Source organism: Bombina bombina, chromosome 7 (genome assembly GCF_027579735.1).
Source record: "Bombina bombina isolate aBomBom1 chromosome 7, aBomBom1.pri, whole genome shotgun sequence".
In the NCBI taxonomy this organism is placed as follows: domain Eukaryota; kingdom Metazoa; phylum Chordata; class Amphibia; order Anura; family Bombinatoridae; genus Bombina; species Bombina bombina.
Window position 1 is genome coordinate 246,029,528 of NC_069505.1, and position 21,916 is coordinate 246,051,443.

Genomic DNA, 21,916 nt, shown 5'->3' on the forward strand with positions numbered 1-21,916 from the left:
ATCAACAGTAGCCACTGGGTATCCTGTGCCTGTTGAGAAACCTGTGTTTACCATACCAGCAACAGCCTTAATCAAACCAGCTGTACCTATCTGGTATCCAGTGACAGACTCACCAACAGTACTCCATCCTGAATAAGTCCCCCCCCAGCGACCTCCACAGATGCCAACTCCTCTGCCTGCAACCTCCACTGCTGGATAACCGACTGCGCCAACACCCTCGCCCCCCTCAAGAAACCGTCCAGCCGCCAACCCACCAACAAGGCCAGCTGGTTCACCCCGGCCCACCAGGACTCAAAACGCCACTGCAGACGACTAGAAAGAACCTGGAGATCCAGCAAGACCCCTACGGACAAGCGGCCTACAAAGAAGCCATCACCACCCACCACCATCTCATCAAAACCACCAAGAAAACAGCCATTCAAGACAGAATAAACGTCAATGCCCACAACAGCATGGGGCTGTTCTCAGTCATCAAAGAATTCTCCATACCCAACAGTGACACCAACAACATCCCGCCCTCCCAGGACCACTGTGACAACCTCGCCACATACTTCCATCACAATATCTATCTGCCTTGCGCCCCAGACCTCACCCACCACTGCTGACCCACCAACCCCCACTGACACCGCACCCATAAACACTGCTGCCTACCCCCCACAGACCATCTGGAGCCCCCTCACCAAAGAGGACACCCTAAGGATCATGAGATCGATCCACTCCGGAGCACCCTTGAACCCATGCCCGCATCACATCTTCAACAAAGTGGGTGACACCATCGCCCCCAAACTCCGCTGCACCATCAACTGCTCCATTGAGACCGGCACCTTACCGGAAGACTGGAAGCATGCAGAGGTGAACCCCCTGCTGATGAAACCCACTGCAGACCTCAAGGACCCTAAGAACTTCCGTCCCATCTCACTACTCCCCTTTCCAGCCAAAGTCATCGAGATGGCAATCAACGCTCAACTCGTAGACCACATTGAAGCCAACCACACCTTGGACCCCTCCCAATCTGGTTTCAGGAGCAACCACAGCACAGAGACCGCACGACCGCACTTCTCACAGCCACAGACGACATCTGCACCCTACTCGACCAAGTAGAGACCGCCGCCCTCATCCTCCTGGACCTCTCAGCAGCATTCAACACCATCTCCCACCACACCCTCCACACCTGCCTACACGACGCTGGCGTCCATGACATAACCCTGGAATGGATCACCTCCTTCCTCACCAGCAGAACACAGAAAGTGAGACTCCTGCCCTTTACCGCCAAGCCCACAGAGATCAGCTGCATTGTACCCCAAGGCTCTTCATTGAGCCCTACCCTCTTCAACATCTATATGGCCCCCCTTGCCGCCATCGTCCAACGACACGACCTCAACATAGTCTCCTACGCCGATGACACCCAGCTGATCCTCCCACTCACCAGAGACCCCACCACCACCAAGAGAAACGTCCACGAAGGGATGACAGCAGTCGCCGCCTGGATGAGAGACAGCTGCCTCAAGCTGAACGCAGACAAAACCGAAGTCCTCCTCCTCAGACCCACCACATCCACCTGGGATAACTCCTGGTGGCCCACAGCTCTTGGACACCCGCCTACCCCCACTGACCACGCACGAAACCTAGGCCTCATTCTGGACTCATCGCTCTCCATGGACCGACAAGCCAACACATACTCCACCTGCTGTGAAGGATCTTCAAGTGGATCCCAGCCGAGACCAGGAAGACAGTCACCCACACCCTCGTCAGCAGCCGACTGGACAATGGCAACATACTCTTCACCGGCTCCACCATCAAGCTCCAAAACAGACTCCAACGCATTCAGAATGCCTCGGCAAGACTTATCCTCAACCTCCCTCGCCAATGCCACATCACCAAACACCTGCGAGACCTACACTGGCTACCCATCAACAAAAGCATCACGTTCAAGCTTCTCACCTACACATTCAAGGCCCTCCACAACATTGGTCCCGAATACGTCAACCACCGTGTCAACTTCTACACCCCCGCCAGACAGCTTCAATCGGCTGACCAAGCCCTTGCAGTCATCCCCCGCATCAGGAAGACCACAGCGGGAGGCAGGTCTTGGAACACTCTCTCCCGCTGCACCTCAGACAAGCTACCTCCCTAACTAAGTTCAGAAAAGACCTCAAGAACCGGCTCTTTGACTGAACTGCAGCAACCCCTAGCGCCTTGAGACCCTTACGAGTGAGCTGACACACTTTACAAAAACCCAATAGATAGATATCCGCTAGGTATCCTGTGCCTCCTGAGAATCCTGTGCCTACCATACCTGTGACAGCCTTACTCGAACCAGCTGTACCAATCTGGTATCCAGTGACAGACTCACCAACAGTACCTGTTGGGTATCCTGTGCTTGCTGAGAATCCTTTGTCCACCATACCAGTTACAGCCTTACTCAAACCATCTGTACCTATTTGGTATCAGGTGACAGATTTACCAACAGTAACCGCTGGGTATCCTGTGCCTGCTGAGAATTCTTTGTCTACCATACCAGTGACAGCCTTACTCAAACCAGCTGTACCTATCTAGTATCCAGTGACAGATTTACCAACAGTAACCGCTGGGTATCCTGTGCCTGTTTGAGAATTCTGTGTCTACCATACCAGTGACAGCCTTACTCAAACCAGCTGTACCTACTGTATCTGGTATCCCATGACAGTCTCGCCAAATGTACATTATAGAATAATCATCCTGGCACTTTTGTTTAATAAATGCATACTCATCAGTATAACAGGCAGTCTACGGAAATATACAGACCTGTCTATCAGTTGCATTTGAGCTGTAGTAGGAGATTACTATTAAAGGGGCGTGATAGTCAAATTAAACTTTCATTGTTTATATAGAGTCTATAATTTTAAGAAACTTTCATATGCACCTCTTTCTCTTGTATCCAATGTTGAAACATAGCCCTTTTTTATGAGAGCATACTGAGCTAAGCTCAGGAGTGTGCATGTCGCTTTAAGGGACATGAAGCCCAACATTTATATTGTATGATTCAGATAGAGGAATTATTTTTAAATAACTTTCTAATTTACTTCTTTTATCAGGTTTGCTTCATTCTCTTGGTATAATTTTATAAAAGAGCAGCAATACACTTCTGAGTGCTAGCTGAGCACATCAGGTGAGCCAATCACAAGGGGCATTTATATGCGGTCACCAATCAGTAACTAGTTCCCAGCTCCTAAGCCTACCTAGGTATGCTTTTCAACAAAGAATACCAAGAGAATTAAGTACATTTGATAACAGAAGTGAATTGGAAATTTGTCTAAATTTGTATGCTCTATCTGTATCATATATTTATATATATATATATTTATATTTATATATATATATATATATATATTTATATATATAAAAATATAATAATTGGTGTTTCATGTCCCTTTAAGCACTGCTTTGCATCAGTAATTGATTGCAACAATGATTCTATAAAACTCTTCTCTCTCTTGAAATTGGTGAAATTCTTTAAAAAAAAAATAAAAAAAAATCAGTCAGTGCTACAAGGCCCTTCCTTCAATTCTGTAAAGGAAAATGTAAAAACACACAATAAGCGGATTAAAGCGCATTGAATATTTAATGTAAAAGTCATACTCAAGGTACACACTATGTATTCTCATTTAATTCATAGACATAATAAACATTCAAATTTGTGTTAAAAATATGCAGCAAAAACACATTTACATTATGCAGTCAAATTCTTATTTAATGTATGCAGGATTCTTTTTTTTTATTTTTATATACACCTTATTTAACCTGCAATGTAGTTTCAAAACACAAAAAGTTAAATACAGTATAATTTTAATATAATCAAGTGCATAATAACAAGACAATGCAATAGCACTTGCAGAATATTACATGAGCAGTAGATTTATTTTTTTCCCGACAAATGTCAAAATTTATTTCATTTTTAAGCACCCAGGAATTTTTCCAAGGGGGAAAATAAATAAATAAACAAATAGTATATCTTGAACAGTATCTGAAAAGACAATAACAGAAAGTGCAACCGCAACTCAAATTTAAATGCGTTTATTGAAAACAATAGGAAAACTGACACTCACAAAAAGATATAAAACAACTAATTGTCACTCTAGTGTCGTATTTAGGTTTTGTGCTGCCACAGTAGCAAACACACAGTTATTGCTTCCCTCCCAAACACAAACACATACAGATATGAAAGAGGCTAAAGTAGTTCCTGTGTTGCACAGGGCTAAGGCAACGCCCCCCAACCCGTATAATATGTTGCCAGATTACTATAACCTCTGAAGAGGCAGCAGCTGAATTAACTGGCTTGTTTGCCTAGGTGGCTGTACTCCCCCTGCGTCACTCTAAACAATCTTTGGATACCCTCTGTTCCTCTATTCCAGGAGATACACTACCGTCCTGCAGAGATGTGGATCCTACAGCGTCATGAAACAGGGTATGGAAGCCTGCGAGGTACAAAAGGCCTCTACGCAGTTTGTCTTTAAATGGAAAGACTTTCTCAAGGGTATACAGGGAGTGCAGAATTATTAGGCAAGTTGTATTTTTGAGGATTAATTTTATTATTGAACAACAACCATGTTCTCAATGAACCCAAAAAACTCATTAATATCAAAGCTGAATAGTTTTGGAAGTAGTTTTTAGTTTGTTTTTAGTTATAGCTATTTTAAGGGGTTATCTGTGTGTGCAGGTGACTATTACTATGCATAATTATTAGGCAACTTAACAAAAAACAAATATATACCCATTTCAATTATTTATTTTTACCATTGAAACCAATATAACATCTCAACATTCACAAATATACATTTCTGACATTCAAAAACAAAACAAAAACAAATCAGTGACCAATATAGCCACCTTTCTTTGCAAGGACACTCAAAAGCCTGTCATCCATGGATTCTGTCAGTGTTTTGATCTGTTCACCATCAACATTGCGTGCAGCAGCAACCACAGCCTCCGAGACACTGTTCAGAGAGGTGTACTGTTTTCCCTCCTTGTAAATCTCACATTTGATGATGGACCACAGGTTCTCAATGGGGTTCAGATCAGGTGAACAAAGAGGTCATGTTATTAGATTTTCTTCTTTTATACCCTTTCTTGCCAGCCACGCTGTGGAGTACTTGGACGCGTGTGATGGAGCATTGTCCTGCATGAAAATCATGTTTTTCTTGAAGGATGCAGACTTCTTCCTGTACCACTGCTTGAAGAAGGTGTCTTCCAGAAACTGGCAGTAGGACTGGGAGTTGAGCTTGACTCCATCCTCAACCCGAAAAGGCCCCACAAGCTCATCTTTGATGATACCAGCCCAAACTAGTACTCCACCTCCACCTTGCTGGCGTCTGAGTCGGACTGGAGCTCTCTGCCCTTTACCAATCCAGCCACGGGCCCATCCATCTGGCCCATCAAGACTCACTCTCATTTCATCAGTCCATAAAACCTTAGAAAAATCAGTCTTGAGATATTTCTTGGCCCAGTCTTGATGTTTCAGCTTGTGTGTTTTGTTCAGTGGTGGTCGTCTTTCAGCCTTTCTTACCTTGGCCATGTCTCTGAGTATTGCACACCTTGTGCTTTTGGGCACTCCAGTGATGTTGCAGCTCTGAAATATGGCCAAACTGGTGGCAAGTGGCATCTTGGCAGCTGCACGCTTGACTTTTCTCAGTTCATGGGCAGTTATTTTGCGCCTTGGTTTTTCCACACGCTGCACGCAATGTTGATGGTGAACAGATCAAAACACTGACAGAATCCATGGATGGCAGGCTTTTGAGTGTCCTTGCAAAGAAAGGTGGCTATATTGGTCACTGATTTGTTTTTGTTTTGTTTTTGAATGTCAGAAATGTATATTTGTGAATGTTGAGATGTTATATTGGTTTCAATGGTAAAAATAAATAATTGAAATGGGTATATATTTGTTTTTTGTTAAGTTGCCTAATAATTATGCACAGTAATAGTCACCTGCACACACAGATAACCCCTTAAAATAGCTATAACTAAAAACAAACTAAAAACTACTTCCAAAACTATTCAGCTTTGATATTAATGAGTTTTTTGGGTTCATTGAGAACATGGTTGTTGTTCAATAATAAAATTAATCCTCAAAAATACAACTTGCCTAATAATTCTGCACTCCCTGTATACCCTTGAGAAAGTCTTTCCATTTAAAGACAAACTGCGTAGAGGCCTTTTGTACCTCGCAGGCTTCCATACCCTGTTTCATGACGCTGTAGGATCCACATCTCTGCAGGACGGTAGTGTATCTCCTGGAATAGAGGAAAAGAGGGTATCCAAAGATTGTTTAGAGTGACGCAGGGGGAGTACAGACAGTTATTGCTTCCCTCCCAAACACAAACACATACAGATATGAAAGAGGCTAAAGTAGTTCCTGTGTTGCACAGGGCTAAGGCAACGCCCCCCAACCCGTATAATATGTTGCCAGATTACTATAACCTCTGAAGGGGCAGCAGCTGAATTAACTGGCTTGTTTGCCTAGGTGGCTGTACTCCCCCTGCGTCACTCTAAACAATCTTTGGATACCCTCTGTTCCTCTATTCCAGGAGATACACTACCGTCCTGCAGAGATGTGGATCCTACAGCGTCATGAAACAGGGTATGGAAGCCTGCGAGGTACGAAAGGCCTCTACGCAGTTTGTCTTTAAATGGAAAGACTTTCTCAAGGGTATACAGGGAGTGCAGAATTATTAGGCAAGTTGTATTTTTGAGGATTAATTTTATTATTGAACAACAACCATGTTCTCAATGAACCCAAAAAACTAATTAATATCAAAGCTGAATAGTTTTGGAAGTAGTTTTTAGTTTGTTTTTAGTTATAGCTATTTTAAGGGGTTATCTGTGTGTGCAGGTGACTATTACTGTGCATAATTATTAGGCAACTTAACAAAAAACAAATATATACCCATTTCAATTATTTATTTTTACCATTGAAACCAATATAACATCTCAACATTCACAAATATACATTTCTGACATTCAAAAACAAAACAAAAACAAATCAGTGACCAATATAGCCACCTTTCTTTGCAAGGACACTCAAAAGCCTGCCATCCATGGATTCTGTCAGTGTTTTGATCTGTTCACCATCAACATTGCGTGCAGCAGCAACCACAGCCTCCCAGACACTGTTCAGAGAGGTGTACTGTTTTCCCTCCTTGTAAATCTCACATTTGATGATGGACCACAGGTTCTCAATGGGGTTCAGATCAGGTGAACAAGGAGGCCATGTCATTAGATTTTCTTCTTTTATACCCTTTCTTGCCAGCCACGCTGTGGAGTACTTGGACGCGTGTGATGGAGCATTGTCCTGCATGAAAATCATGTTTTTCTTGAAGGATGCAGACTTCTTCCTGTACCACTGCTTGAAGAAGGTGTCTTCCAGAAACTGGCAGTAGGACTGGGAGTTGAGCTTGACTCCATCCTCAACCCGAAAAGGCCCCACAAGCTCATCTTTGATGATACCAGCCCAAACTAGTACTCCACCTCCACCTTGCTGGCGTCTGAGTCGGACTGGAGCTCTCTGCCCTTTACCAATCCAGCCACGGGCCCATCCATCTGGCCCATCAAGACTCACTCTCATTTCATCAGTCCATAAAACCTTAGAAAAATCAGTCTTGAGATATTTCTTGGCCCAGTCTTGATGTTTCAGCTTGTGTGTTTTGTTCAGTGGTGGTCATCTTTCAGCCTTTCTTACCTTGGCCATGTCTCTGAGTATTGCACACCTTGTGCTTTTGGGCACTCCAGTGATGTTGCAGCTCTGAAATATGGCCAAACTGGTGGCAAGTGGCATCTTGGCAGCTGCACGCTTGACTTTTCTCAGTTCATGGGCAGTTATTTTGCGCCTTGGTTTTTCCACACGCTTCTTGCGACCCTGTTGACTATTTTGAATGAAACGCTTGATTGTTCGATGATCACGCTTCAGAAACTTTGCAATTTTAAGAGTGCTGCATCCCTCTGCAAGATATCTCACTATTTTTGACTTTTCTGAGCCTGTCAAGTCCTTCTTTTGACCCATTTTGCCAAAGGAAAGGAAGTTGCCTAATAATTATGCACACCTGATATAGGGTGTTGATGTCATTAGACCAAACCCCTTCTCATTACAGAGATGCACATCACCTAATATGCTTAATTGGTAGTAGGCTTTCGAGCCTATACAGCTTGGAGTAAGACAACATGCATAAAGAGGATGATGTGGTCAAAATACTCATTTGCCTAATAATTCTGCATTCCCTGTATATTGAACAGTAGAAGAATATCAATGTAGGCAAATGCGTGTGTTTTTGTTTATCAAGCTTCTCGGATCAGTGGCATTTACACGACAGAGACAATCAGTTAGGTGCTGGATTAATAGTAGTATACAAATAACAGAATCCCTCATTTATAGTGGTGTGTTGGGTTAATAAACTATGCGCTGTGGGGGTAAAAGCTAGGGAGTCTAAAAGAAGTAATCTCAAAAACTTCAAAGTGTGGGTGGATTCTGGGAATGGATAAGACTCTTAAGCGCTTGTGCTTAATTACCCGATAAGGAAAGATAGTCTTACTATGTAATTGGAATCAATGAATTCTATTTATTTGAGAATTATAAATACATACAGTCAAATAGAAAAGTTGGAATTATAGAAAGATTCAGTCTAAATAACTGTTTATCAAAACAAATTAAATTGGTTGGCCAACCACGAAATATAATTAAAATAAAATAATGTAATATAATCTCTTAGTCTTGTATCTAAATATACTATACAAACAAGTGTGTATATTTGAACCTAGGTATAGGTTTAATTGCAGATATTTTTTATGGATCTGATAAGGGGGACTTATGATAAAGTATGGTGTCCACAAAGAATATTTGCAATATTAGTTGGTATTAGCAATATTCATTTGAGTGTATTTAAAACTTAACATTCATGATTAAAATAGCGTCAATAGTAGCAACGTTAGTAACAAATACAAATCCAAAAAATAAAATACAATAAAATAAAGTGATCCAGTAAAATAGTTGGTACGTTTTAAAAGGTAAAGTCTTTTTGCAGAAATCGTAGGAGTAACAATCGATTGCTTTAAGCGTTGGTGTTATGTCCTCCGTAAGGGTTTATGTGTGGGCCCTCATTTATAGTCCTGGATTAGTTTAAAAAATAACAAAAAACTGAACAGTGCTCCAGATAGGTTCCGGCTCCTAAGCTTACGTCCATGCGTTTCAACAGAAGTTATCAAGAGAATGAAGAAAAAATTATAATAGAAGTAACATGCTCTATCTGAATCATGAAAGAAAAATCTGGGGTTTCATATCCCTTTTAAAATAATGGCCTGGTTGTATTTTAACACATGGTTAAGTTTCTAACAACTCATTTCTTTAACAGTTAACCTGAAAGGATTTTTTTAGTTCAATTTAAAGCATAAATTCAGCCGCTGACTTGAAATCATTTTAATGAGCAGCGAGCTGGAGAATAGCGGAGCAGGAAGCTCTCACATACTAATTAATGGTTGTAAAATTAGATTATAATAAATTAGATTTGTGTCACTGGAAAATTAATGATGAGATAATAGGCTGCTTTAATTGATTATTAGCTGAATGGATAGTTGGCATTAAACCTAATTTCTTTTTCATTAATGCATCAGTTTTCCATTGAACGGTAATATGTGTATTTTATAAATGTATCACTTCTGCCTTTCCAAAAAAATAAAAATATTGAGAGAGTAAAAACTATAGAAATGTGTTTGGGAAAAAAATACTTATACTGAGCAATTTAACCAGGTTTCTAGTCGATTGGATTCTTTTTTTCCATTTTTAAATCATTCCCATTATTGGCATATGGCTGTAATCTATCAATAAACAATTGTACCTTGTATTGAATCGCATTGTGGTTTTTCATGCAAGTTCCTCTAACTAGAGTCTTTAAGTACAGTAATCGGTGTCTGGGAAAACTTCTTGGGGGGGGGGGAATGAAAATGCCCTGACTAATATGGTATCATCAGTGGCAATCTGCCCAGTGAGAGTCACTTGTTGTGCACATGCGCTGCACAGCATTTTAAAAATGGTAGCCCATTGGCATCAAAAGGGTCAAGAAGGAAATTGCCCCATCACTGTCCACCCTCAAGGCATGAAAATAAATTACTTGTTTAATCCTCTATGTATTCGGTCATAAAACATAATAGAACCAGAGCACAATATATTTAAAACAAAGAAATATCCAAATGGAATGGTGGTCAAACCAGATATGTTTTTGGTTTGTAATTTGAATTAATTAATTTATTTTTAATTTTTTTACTATCAAACAGTTTTGTTTTTTTATATGAATATTGAGCAATTGTTCAGCTATATTTTACTATCGGACTACTGGTCTTGTTGGAATATAATTGTTGTGTTTTATTGACATTGGTTTCTGTGTTTTTACCTTTTTGGACACCAAATAAATGGCCAGATTACGAGTTTTGCGTTATGAGGGATGCGGTACTAACTTGCACGTTATTGTCACCACTCACTTACCTACAATGCTGGTATTACAGGTTTTTATTAACCCGGCGTTAAAAGACAAGAAGTGAGCATAGAGCAAAATTTTGCTACATACGGCACTCTAATACCAGGGCTGCTTAAGTCAGCTGTGAGCTGGTTGTACGTGCTCGTGCACGATTTCCCCATAGACATCAATGGGAAGAGCCGGCTGAAAAAAAGCATAACACCTTTTTATGTTTACACCTAACACCCTAACATAAACCCCAAGTCTAAACGCCCCTAATCTTACACTTATTAACCCCTAATCTGCTGCCCCCGACATCGCCGACACCTACATTATACTTATTAACCCCTAATCTGCCTCTCCGGACATCGCCGCCACTATAATAAACATATTAACCCCTAAACCGCTGCACTCCCGCATCGCAAACACTAGTTAAATATTATTAACTCCTAATCTGCCACCTACCTACCTACATTTATTAACCCCTAATCTGCCGCCGCCACTATATTAAATTTATTAACCCCTAAACCTAAAGTCAAACCCTAACACCCCCTAACTTAAATATAATTAAAATAAATCTAAATAAAAATTCCTATCATTAACTAAATAATTCCTATTTAAAACTAATTACTTACCTGTAAAATAAACCCTAAGCTAGCTACAATATAACTAATAATTACATTGTAGCTAGCTTAGGTTTTATTTTATTTTACAGGCAAGTTTGTATTTATTTTAACTAGGTAGAATAGTTGGCATTCTAGCATGGAACAGCCAATAGAATGCAAGCTCAATCCTATTGGCTGATTGGATCAGCCAATAGGATTGAAGTTCAATCCTATTGGCTGATTGCATCAGCCAATAAGATTTTTTCAACCTTAATTCCGATTGGCTGATAGAATTCTAGGGTTAGGGTTAGACTTAGGTTTAGGGGTTAATAAATTTAATATAGTGGCGGTGACGTTGGGGGCGGCAGATTAGGGGTTAATAAATGTAGGTAGGTGGCGGCGATGTTAGGGGCGGCAGATTAGGGGTTAATAATATTTAACTAGTGTTTGTGAGGCGGGAGTGCAGCGGTTTAGGGGTTAATATGTTTATTATAGTGGCGGCGATGTCCGGAGCGGCAGATTAGGGGTTAATAATTTTATTTTAGTGTTTACGATGCGGGAGGGCCTCGGTTTAGGGGTTAATAGGTAGTTTATGGGTGTTAGTGTACTTTGTAGCACTTTAGCTATGAGTTTTATGCTACAGCTCTGTAGTGTAAAACTCATAACTACTGACTTTAGAATGCGTTCCGAATCTTGCGGGATAGTCTGTACCGCTCACTTTTTGGCCTAAAAAAAAAAAGCTTGTAATACCGGCGCTATGGAAGTTCCATTGAAAAAAGTCTATACGCAAATTGCGTAAGTTGATTTGCGGTAAGGCCAAAAACGTGTGCGGGACAGCTGTACCTACAAGACTCGTAATAGCAGCGGTAGGAAAAAAAGCAGCGTTATGAGGCTTAATGCTGCTTTTTTACTCATAACGCAAAACTCGTATTATAGCCGAAAAGGAAAAAAAATATATTATAATTTGTGTCTGAACTGACCATGACCACAGACAACCCAATATCATTACGGTATTTTGTCACAGAAGCCTTTGTCAGGGGCTACAGAGGCAAAAAGAAAATGATCTGTTAACAGTTAGTTGTCCTCAGATCTAGTGAGCCAATGACTAGAGAAGTGTAGAGCCACCAATCGGCAGCTTGCTATGGTTGCTACCTGTAGTGCATTTCTGCTCTTGAGCTTACCTAGGTATGCTTTTCAACAAAGAATACAGAGAGAACAAACTAAGTGATAATAGAAGTAAATCAAGTCTAATAAAATTGTAAGCGCTATCTGATTCATGAATGTTTCAGTTTAACTTTTATTTCCCTTTAAAGCGAGCAATAGTGTAATAATAAAGTGCTCTGACTCTCGCTTGGCACTTTTATATTCATATAATGCGTCACCTGAGCACCATATAAACTCGTCTTTTTATAGATGAACACGTTAATGGGGCCTGCGGCTAAAATAAGGGTCTGAGATGAAAAGGCCAAGAATCCTGTGCCAGAGGCCACCAGAAAACATTTTTTTCTAGTAAACTAATACTAAAGGGTGGATTTAATAAACAGCGGATGCTGCTTTCTACGCCCATCGTTTCTGGTTCTGCAGAACGGAAGTTAAGAAGCAGCGGGCTATAGGTGGCAGACTGCAATCATCCTGATCCGATATAATTGGAATGATTGACGGCCCCTGCTAGCGACCAGTTGTCCGCTGGTGAGCAGGGGCAGCATTGCACAAGCATTTCACTAGAAATGCTTGTGCAATGTTAAATGCCAACAACGTATGTTGGGCGGACATGATTCGCTACATCAAATAATGTCTACCCGGCACTTGTTAAATTAACCCCTAAGTAGGAGTCTTTTGGTACAATGTATTGGTGGAGTTAATGGGACACATAGCACCTTGTTATTACTATAAATGTTTACTATAATAATAATAATGTACTCTCATTGTTAACATAATGACAGAGGTAAGCCTTTTCTTCTCTAGTAACAAGTATGGAACAGCCATTCCAGCGAGGGCACATGAGGCCATTGGAAGGCAGCTTAAGCATACAAGATGTACCGGCATTAAAAGACAACACTCACCTAGTATGCTCATTTATTGCAAGACTGCAGACAAATCCTGTAATTGATGTATTTAAAGGGACACTCAAGTCAAAATTAAACTTTCATGACTCTGAGCAGCAATTTTAAACAACTTTACAATTTACTTCCATTAAAGGGACACGGAACCCAAATTTTTTATTTTGTGATTCAGATAGAGCATGCAATTTTAAGCAACTTTCTAATGTACTCCTATTATCAATTTTTCTTTGTTCTCTTGCTATCTTCATTTGAAAAAGAAGGAATCTAAGTTTTTTTTTTGTTTCAGAACTGTGGACAGCACTTTTTTATTGGTGGATGAATTTATCCACCAATCAGCAAGGACAACCCAGGTTGTTCACTAAAAATGGGCCGGCATCTAAACTTACATTCTTGCAGTTCAAATAAAGATACCAAGATAATGAATACAATTTGATAATAGGAGTAAATTAGAAAGTTGCTTAAAATGTCATGCTCTATCTGAATCACGAAATAAAAAAATTGGGTTCAGTGTCCCTATAACAAAATGTGCTCAGTCTTTTTATATTTACACTTTTTGAGTCACCAGCTCTACAGAGGATGTGCAAGAATTCACAGCATATACGTATATATGTATTTGTGATTGGCTGATGGCTGTCACATAATACAGGGTGAATGGAAATAGACATACAAATATCTACTACTCATTTTGAAGTTCAGGCTAAGTGCTATTGTATTGTCTTGTTATCATTGCTTATTATGCAAATCTACTGATATTTACTGGTCCTTTAACACCATGCAAAGTCACTGGAGAACAAATAACTGGGTTTTCAAATGACTTTGGGAACCCCACAGTAATCCATGAAAGCCAGTGTATATGCCAGTTCTGATGGACTGAAATAGACCCCACTTCTAGTCATTCCTGTGTAGTGGAGAGATGCTAACCATAAATATTGCTCTATGCACACTCAGGAAATCAATTATACAATCTAATGCTTCTCTCTCTTACAGGGTTTGGATTTTCCATGAACCTTCAGCCTTCTGTGATTGTGATTGGGAAATACTTCCTAAAAAGACGACCAATGGCAAATGGACTAGCTATGGCTGGTAGCCCAGTTGTACTGTCTACGTTGGCGCCCTTGAACCAGTTTTTGTTTGACCAATTTGGATGGCGGGGTAGCTTCTTTATACTGGGAGCCCTTCTATTAAATTGCTGTGTGGCAGGTGCTCTGTTTCGGCCAATCGAACACACTGTTTCTAAACCTGAAAAAACAAACGATAAGGAAACAAAAAAGCTCAATGAGAAAAGTTCAAATGAGAACGTAGCAGAAACTGGTAAACTACAGGCTAATGGTAAACCTGAATCTGAGATCAACACTGAAAGTTGTTTGGAAAAATTTAACAAATTCCTTGATTTATCGCTTTTTAAGCATAGAGGCTTCTTGATTTACACGGTTGGAAATGTGATCATGTTTTTGGGATTTTATGCCCCAATAGTGTTTTTGACACCCTACGCAAAGCATCTTGGCGTTGATGAATATTCAGCGGCCTTTCTCTTATCAATTCTAGCCATAGTCGACATGATTGCTAGACCCGTTACTGGAATAATTGCCAACACCAAGTGGGTACGGCCAAGGATTCAGTATTTTTTTGGCTTTTCTATTATGTTTAATGGATTCTGCCATCTCATGTGCCCCTTTGCTAATGACTATATAGGTTTAGTAATATACTCAGTATTTTTTGGCCTCGCTTTTGGTATGGTCTGTGCAATGCTCTTTGAAACTCTGATGGACCTTGTGGGGGCCAAACGCTTCTCAAGTGCTGTTGGACTTGTCACTATTGTAGAATGTGTTCCTCTTCTCTTAGGACCACCAATTGGAGGTAAGAATGTTTATGATTAATATTATTATTTTATCTTTAATTACTATATTTTATTATCTTTTATTATAAGTAGATTATTGCAATTCTTTATTAAAGGAACAGTAAAGTCAAAATTAAACCAACTTTCTAATTTACTTCCATTATCACCCTTGCTTTTTTCTCTTTTTATCCTTTAAGTGACAGTTGTATTCCTTAGCAGAGGCCATAAATGTGTACTAGGAAGAGAGTAAATATTTAAGCACATTTTATTGAAAAATAAACAGTATTGCCATGTTTGATTGTTTTAATTAGGCTTGTGCATTCAGATACTTCGTTAGTATCCGAATTCAGAAGAAGGCGGCCGCTCGCGGTGTTCAGCACGTTTCGGAGCCGGATTTCTCCATGTGAAATTACAACACACTAAGATCTGGATTTGCACATATCTTAGTGTGTTTAACGTTCACAAGGAGAACTCCAACTCCGAAAAGAGCTGAATATCACGAGCGGTGCCTTCTTCCGCATATGGATACTAATGAAGTATTTGAATACACATCACTAGTTCTCCGTGAAATGTTTGCTGAACTCTCCACATTCACTTTTTGCAGGAAAAAATGATGATGATCATTGTTGTAATAAAAAGACGTTAAGCAGTGGGTTATACTGAATAGAAATAAATGCAATATTTATTATTCATTATAAATGTGCAGGAAAGAAAATTTAGTTTAAGACTAAATTATCGTTCCAAATATTTGAGGAAATTTGTTTCCCAGAATATTCGTTCCCAGCCTTATTTGGTTTTCAATTAAAACTAAACGAAAATCGAATTTTCAGTTAACATTTACGTTGGTTTTCATTAAAAGGAATGTAAATGTTTCGAAGCTACAGGTGAAAAGTTCATCTGTAGTTACATATTTGCCCTAACGCGTTCTGGCGACTGCGCTAACTTGATCATCTTCTTACCAGGTCCCTAGCCACGCTAACAGGAGGTTTAGCAGTTTAGCGCAGGTCCTGGGAGCCGAACTCGCTAAACCTCCTGTTAGTGCGGCCAAGGACCTGGCAAGAAGAGGATCGGGTTAGCACGCTCGCCAGAGTGAATATTGTAAACATTAAGCCTTAAAAATCAATTTAAATCCAAATGTATTAACTTACTATTATTAATATAATGACATCATTGTGTATTTAATGTATGTACAGCAACTGAAAGTATAGCGGCATGAAACCCAAAATGTTTATTTCATGATTCAGATAGAGCAGCAATTTTAAACAACTTTCTAATGTACTGGTATCTTTTGTTGAAAAGTATGGCTGTAAGCTCAGGAGCGTGCACGTGTCTAGATTATTATATGGCAGCAGTTTTGCATGAATGTTACCATTAAAGGGACAGTCAAGGCCAAAAAAAACTTTTATTTTTCAAATAGGGCATGTAATTTTAAACAACTTTCCAATTTACTTTTATCAACAACTTTGCTTTGTTCTCTTGGTATTCTAGTTGAGAGCAAGCCTAGGAAGGCTCATATGATAATTTCTAATCCCTTGAAGGCCGCCTCTAATCACATGCTTTTGTATTTGCTTTTCACAACAGGGGAGAGTAGTTCAGGTAAACCATATAGATAGCATTGTGATCATGCCCGTGAGTTGTGGCAGACACTGCACTAATTGGCTAAACTGCAAGTCAATAGATAATAACTAAAAGTCATGTGATTAGGGGCGGTCAGAAGATGCTTAGATACAAGATAGTCACAGCAGTAAAAAGTGTATTAAAGGGACAGTCAACACCAGAATTTTGGTTGTTTAAAAAGAAAGATAATCCCTTTATTACCCATTCCCCAGTTTTGCAAAACCAACACTGTTATATTAATACACTTTTTACTTCTGTGACTATCTTGTATCTAAGTATCTGCTGACCGCCCCTAATCACATGACTTTTAGTTCTTATCTATTGACTTGCATTTTAGCCAATTAGTGCAGTGTCTGCCACTGGCCACGGGCGTGATCACAATGCTATCTATATTGCCTACATGAGCTTGCTCTCCCCTGCTGAGAAAAGTAAATAAAATAGAGGCGGCCTTCAAGGGCTTATAAATTATCATATGTGCCTTCCTAGGTTTGCTTTCAACTAGAATACCAAGAGAACAAAGCAAAAATGTTGATAAACGTAAATTAGAAAGTTGTTTAAAATTACATGCCCTATTTGATAAATGAAAGTTTTTTTTGGACTTGACTGTCCCTTTAATATAACAGTGTTGGTTATGCAAAACTGGGGAATGGGTTATAAAGGGATTATCTATCTTTTTAAACAACAAAAATTCTGGTGTTGACTGTCCCTTTAAGCAACAAGAGCACTAGAGGGCAGCACTATTTCCTGCCATGTAGCGCTCCAGACACTTACCTAGATATCTCTTCAACAAAGAATATCATGGGGAAAAAAGTGAATTTGATAATAGAAGTAAATTGGAAACTTGAGTGCCCAGTATGAAGAGGCCATCTTGCAACTTTAAGGGGTTAAAATAGAACTGTTTTAAGAAGCACTGTAGGCGCAGGAGCAAATAGTAACCATTGTTTAGTAGTTCTTCTCAACAGTTTAATAGTGGGCTCCAAGTCTACCTCAGCTTCCTGTTCCACAAAGCTTGCAGGAAATATTTGGAGGTATTTATACATGACAGATAATGTCTGGGTTTCATGTTCCTTCAGTGACTTCCTGTTACAATGTTTCAATGCTGGAAATGTATTCAAGCCAATTAATAGAAACACGTTACTTCCCCCTGAATTGGAAAGGGGCATGTATGCCTCAAAACTTTGTAAGTTTATGGGTATACTTCCGTGTATGCTATATAAACATAAACGTGAGAGCCTTCAATGACTCAGTTTGCTTATCCCTTTAAAGGAACACTGTACAATAAAATGTGTTTCCCCTTAATGTGTTTCAAATTACTTGTTGTACGTACTGCAGAGTATTAACCCCTTCAGGACCAGGAATTTTAGAGATAAACTTACCTAAAGTACCAGAGAATTTTAAGCTTTGTAACCCTGTTCCGTCTCACTAGAGGCCACCATCTTAGGAACTGGCAGATGTCTGCTAGTACCCATTTTGTAGTATTTCTGTAGTGCAGCGATTCCCCCTCATCCTGCCCCCCAAGCGATTGTAACTAGGGACACCCTCCCTCACCCTTTTCTGTAGTGCAGTGGCCCATCCTTCACCCTCCTTCACCAAACATTTTTTCTGTAGCATTGAGAACCCTCCCCTTCTTAACCTCCAACCTTGCCCCCTCCCACAATGTACCTCCCACCTCGGCATCACCGCAAGCCAATACAATGTGTCACTGTCTGTATCGTTGATCTGCCTTCATATGGTAATGGTTGAACCTGTAGTTCCTCTGGCTGCAGTCTCCACTGCCAAATCTGATAAGAGGGACCACAGCATGGGCTAGAAGGTTGGACGTAGGTACTACATAAATATGGTATGCTGGGAAAATTACTCTGTGACTAAACAAAAAGGCCCCTCACTACAGTCTACCAGGGACTATTAAGCTTCCCGAGGGAGCACAGAAAAAGGGATTGGCGATATGCTATGCTCACGTGTTACTCCAATATAATTACTTTGATAAAGCAAGAGTGCAAAGCGTGCGTCAGGCGTTTTGTGGCAATGATTTGGTCCTGGCCAGGGGCCCTTGGTATTGTATTGAATTGGTTTATATAATTTTTTTATGTTAGATATTTTTTGGTATACCTGACTAGTACAGGAACACCCAGCTTTTTTAAGTAATTATATTGGAGTAACACGTGAGCATAGCAAATCGCCAATCCCTTTTTTTGTGCTTCGTTGAGGGGCTTAATAGTCACTGGTAAACTGTAGTGATAACCAATGTAATGGAGATAGTTACCTATATTGTACTTGTCTGGTATTAGGCAAATATTGTGCTATAGACTTTATTTGTTTTCATCGGATCATTATTGTGATTTTTCCATTCATGCCCCTGTATGTTGATCATTTTTAATTGTTTTTCTTTTTTATTCTCTTGGTATAATAAAAGTTAAGTTTTATTTTATTTTCCCCATTTATTGATGGTTGAGGCTCTTTTTCTTGTTTCTTGACTATCTGTATTTTTTCTTTAGAGTGCGTATGGGATGCAGCTTTTTCTTTCTTTGTGTATGAATGTAACTATTTGCATCTAGCAGCACCTGTCTGGAGGGTCTCTGCTAGTCCTCTGGTTCAGGGTATACATTTGTGTGATAAATACTTTCTATGAATATATTTACACTGTAAATGATTAACAGTAACTGTTTTATGAGTCTGTGTAATGTTCGCTAATGTTATAAAATAAGTTCAGCCATAAGTCAGCTCCCTCCAGACTTTGCCTGGCACAAATTGTCAGCTTCTTAAAAAATTCTATTTAGAAGATTTCAGAACGGTATAAATTCTTAGCCTAAGGGTCTCTTTTAGTACTATAGAGTGAGTTCTGTGCAGAATTATCATTCTCTGTATCAGGTTTAATCATTCACGTTATCAGATGTAATTTATACCGGCTATCAAGAGCTGTGATAGTGCCCAGTATTTATTGTGACTAAAACAAAGGTCAGCCATAATCCTAAGAAAAATAGGCATCTTTAAAGACAACTTGAAAGAAAATTCAACATAATGTCCATTAAAAAACAATCTTCAGAAAATGATTAAAAATTAAATTTGAGTGTGCAAAGTAAGAGATCTGTGTCACAAATACACTGTTAAGCAGCTTAAAATCATTTAAATTTCTTGTTTAAAACCGTGTCGTGTCACGTAATCTCACGCTTATTTAATAGAAAATGCTGGGAAATATTCATTCACAAATGGCAGCAAGATTTCTAGCTTTACTTAAAGGGACAGTCTACTCCAAAATTGTTATTGTTTAAAAAGATAAATAATCCCTTTATTACCCATCCCCCAGCTTTGCACAACCAACCAATATCAGAATAATATTTAGGGAATGAATAAACAAATGTTGCAAGGGACGAAATTTGTTCAAATAACCAATAACAGTGCTGCAATTTAGGTCATCTGACATCATTCTCTCCAATCCTGTGCCCTGTATTTAAACGCCTTCTGCTCACATAATTTGTCAGATGCTGGGAGCATGTAAGTTGTGTCCACAACATTACAGTATGTGACACACTATGTGACTTCTGTTCCCCACATTACAGTATGTGACACACTATGTGACTTCTGTTCCCCACATTACAGTATGTGACACACTATGCGACTTTTGTTCCCCACATTACAGTATGTGACACACTATGTGAATTCTGTTCCCCACATTACAGTATGAGACACACTATGTGACTTCTGTTCCTCACATTACAGTATGAGACACACTATGTGACTTCTGTTCCTCACATTACAGTATGAGACGCACTATGTGACTGCTGTACCTCACATTACAGTATGTGACACACTATGTGACTTCTGTACCTCACATTACAGTATGAGGCGCACTATGTGACTTCTGTTCCTCACATTACAGTATGTGACACACTGTGTGACTTCTCTTCCTCACATTACAGTATGTGACACACTGTGTGACTTCTGTTCTCCGCATTACAGTATGTGACACACTGTGTGACTTCTGTACCTCACATTACAGTATGAGACGCACTATGTGAGTTCTGTTCCTCACATTACAGTATGAGACACACTATGTTAGTTCTGTTCCTCACATTACAGTATGAGACACACTATGTGACTTCTGTTCCTCACATTACAGTATGAGACACACTATGTGACTTCTGTTCCTCACATTACAGTATGAGACGCACTATGTGACTGCTGTACCTCACATTACAGTATGAGGCGCACTATGTGACTTCTGTTCCTCACATTACAGTATGAGACGCACTATGTGACTTCTGTACCTCACATTACAGTATGAGACGCACTATGTGAGTTCTGCTCCTCACATTACAGTATGAGACACACTATGTGACTGTTGTACCTCACATTACAGTATGAGACGCACTATGTGACTTCTGTACCTCACATTACAGTATGAGACGCACTATGTGACTGTTGTACCTCACATTACAGTATGAGACGCACTATGTGACTTCTGTACCTCACATTACAGTATGAGATGCACTATGTGACTGTTGTACCTCACATTACAGTATGAGACGCACTATGTGACTTCTGTACCTCACATTACAGTATGAGATGCACTATGTGACTTCTGTACCTCACATTACAGTATGAGACGCACTATGTGACTTCTGTACCTCACATTACAGTATGAGACGCACTATGTGACTTCTGTACCTCACATTACAGTATGAGACGCACTATGTGACTTCTGTTCCTCACATTACAGTATGAGACGCACTATGTGACTTCTGTACCTCACATTACAGTATGAGACGCACTATGTGACTGCTGTACCTCACATTACAGTATGAGACGCACTATGTGACTGCTGTACCTCACATTACAGTATGAGACGCACTATGTGACTGCTGTACCTCACATTACAGTATGAGACGCACTATGTGACTTCTGTACCTCACATTACAGTATGAGACGCACTATGTGACTGCTGTACCTCACATTACAGTATGAGACGCACTATGTGACTGCTGTACCTCACATTACAGTATGAGACGCACTATGTGACTTCTGTACCTCACATTACAGTATGAGACGCACTATGTGACTGCTGTACCTCACATTACAGTATGAGACGCACTATGTGACTGCTGTACCTCACATTACAGTATGAGATGCACTATGTAACTTCTGTACCTCACATTACAGTATGAGACGCACTATGTGTTTTCTGTTCTGTACATTACAGTATGAGACGCACTATGTGACTGTTGTACCTCACATTACAGTATGAGACGCACTATGTGACTTCTGTACCTCACATTACAGTATGAGACGCACTATGTGACTGTTGTTCCTCACATTACAGTATGA

The 21,916-nt window shown here is 39.9% G+C and overlaps 1 protein-coding gene across 1 annotated transcript in view; it reads left to right on the top strand.

Annotated features, from left to right (window-relative positions):
• LOC128666224 (monocarboxylate transporter 2) overlaps positions 1-21,916 on the top strand; it is a 130,061-nt gene that overhangs the window by 98,228 nt on the left and 9,917 nt on the right. Inside the window, exon 4 of the mRNA XM_053720691.1 lies at positions 14,128-14,997. Within this exon, the coding sequence (XP_053576666.1) occupies positions 14,128-14,997 (870 nt within the window). The remainder of the gene's footprint in view (positions 1-14,127; positions 14,998-21,916) is intronic.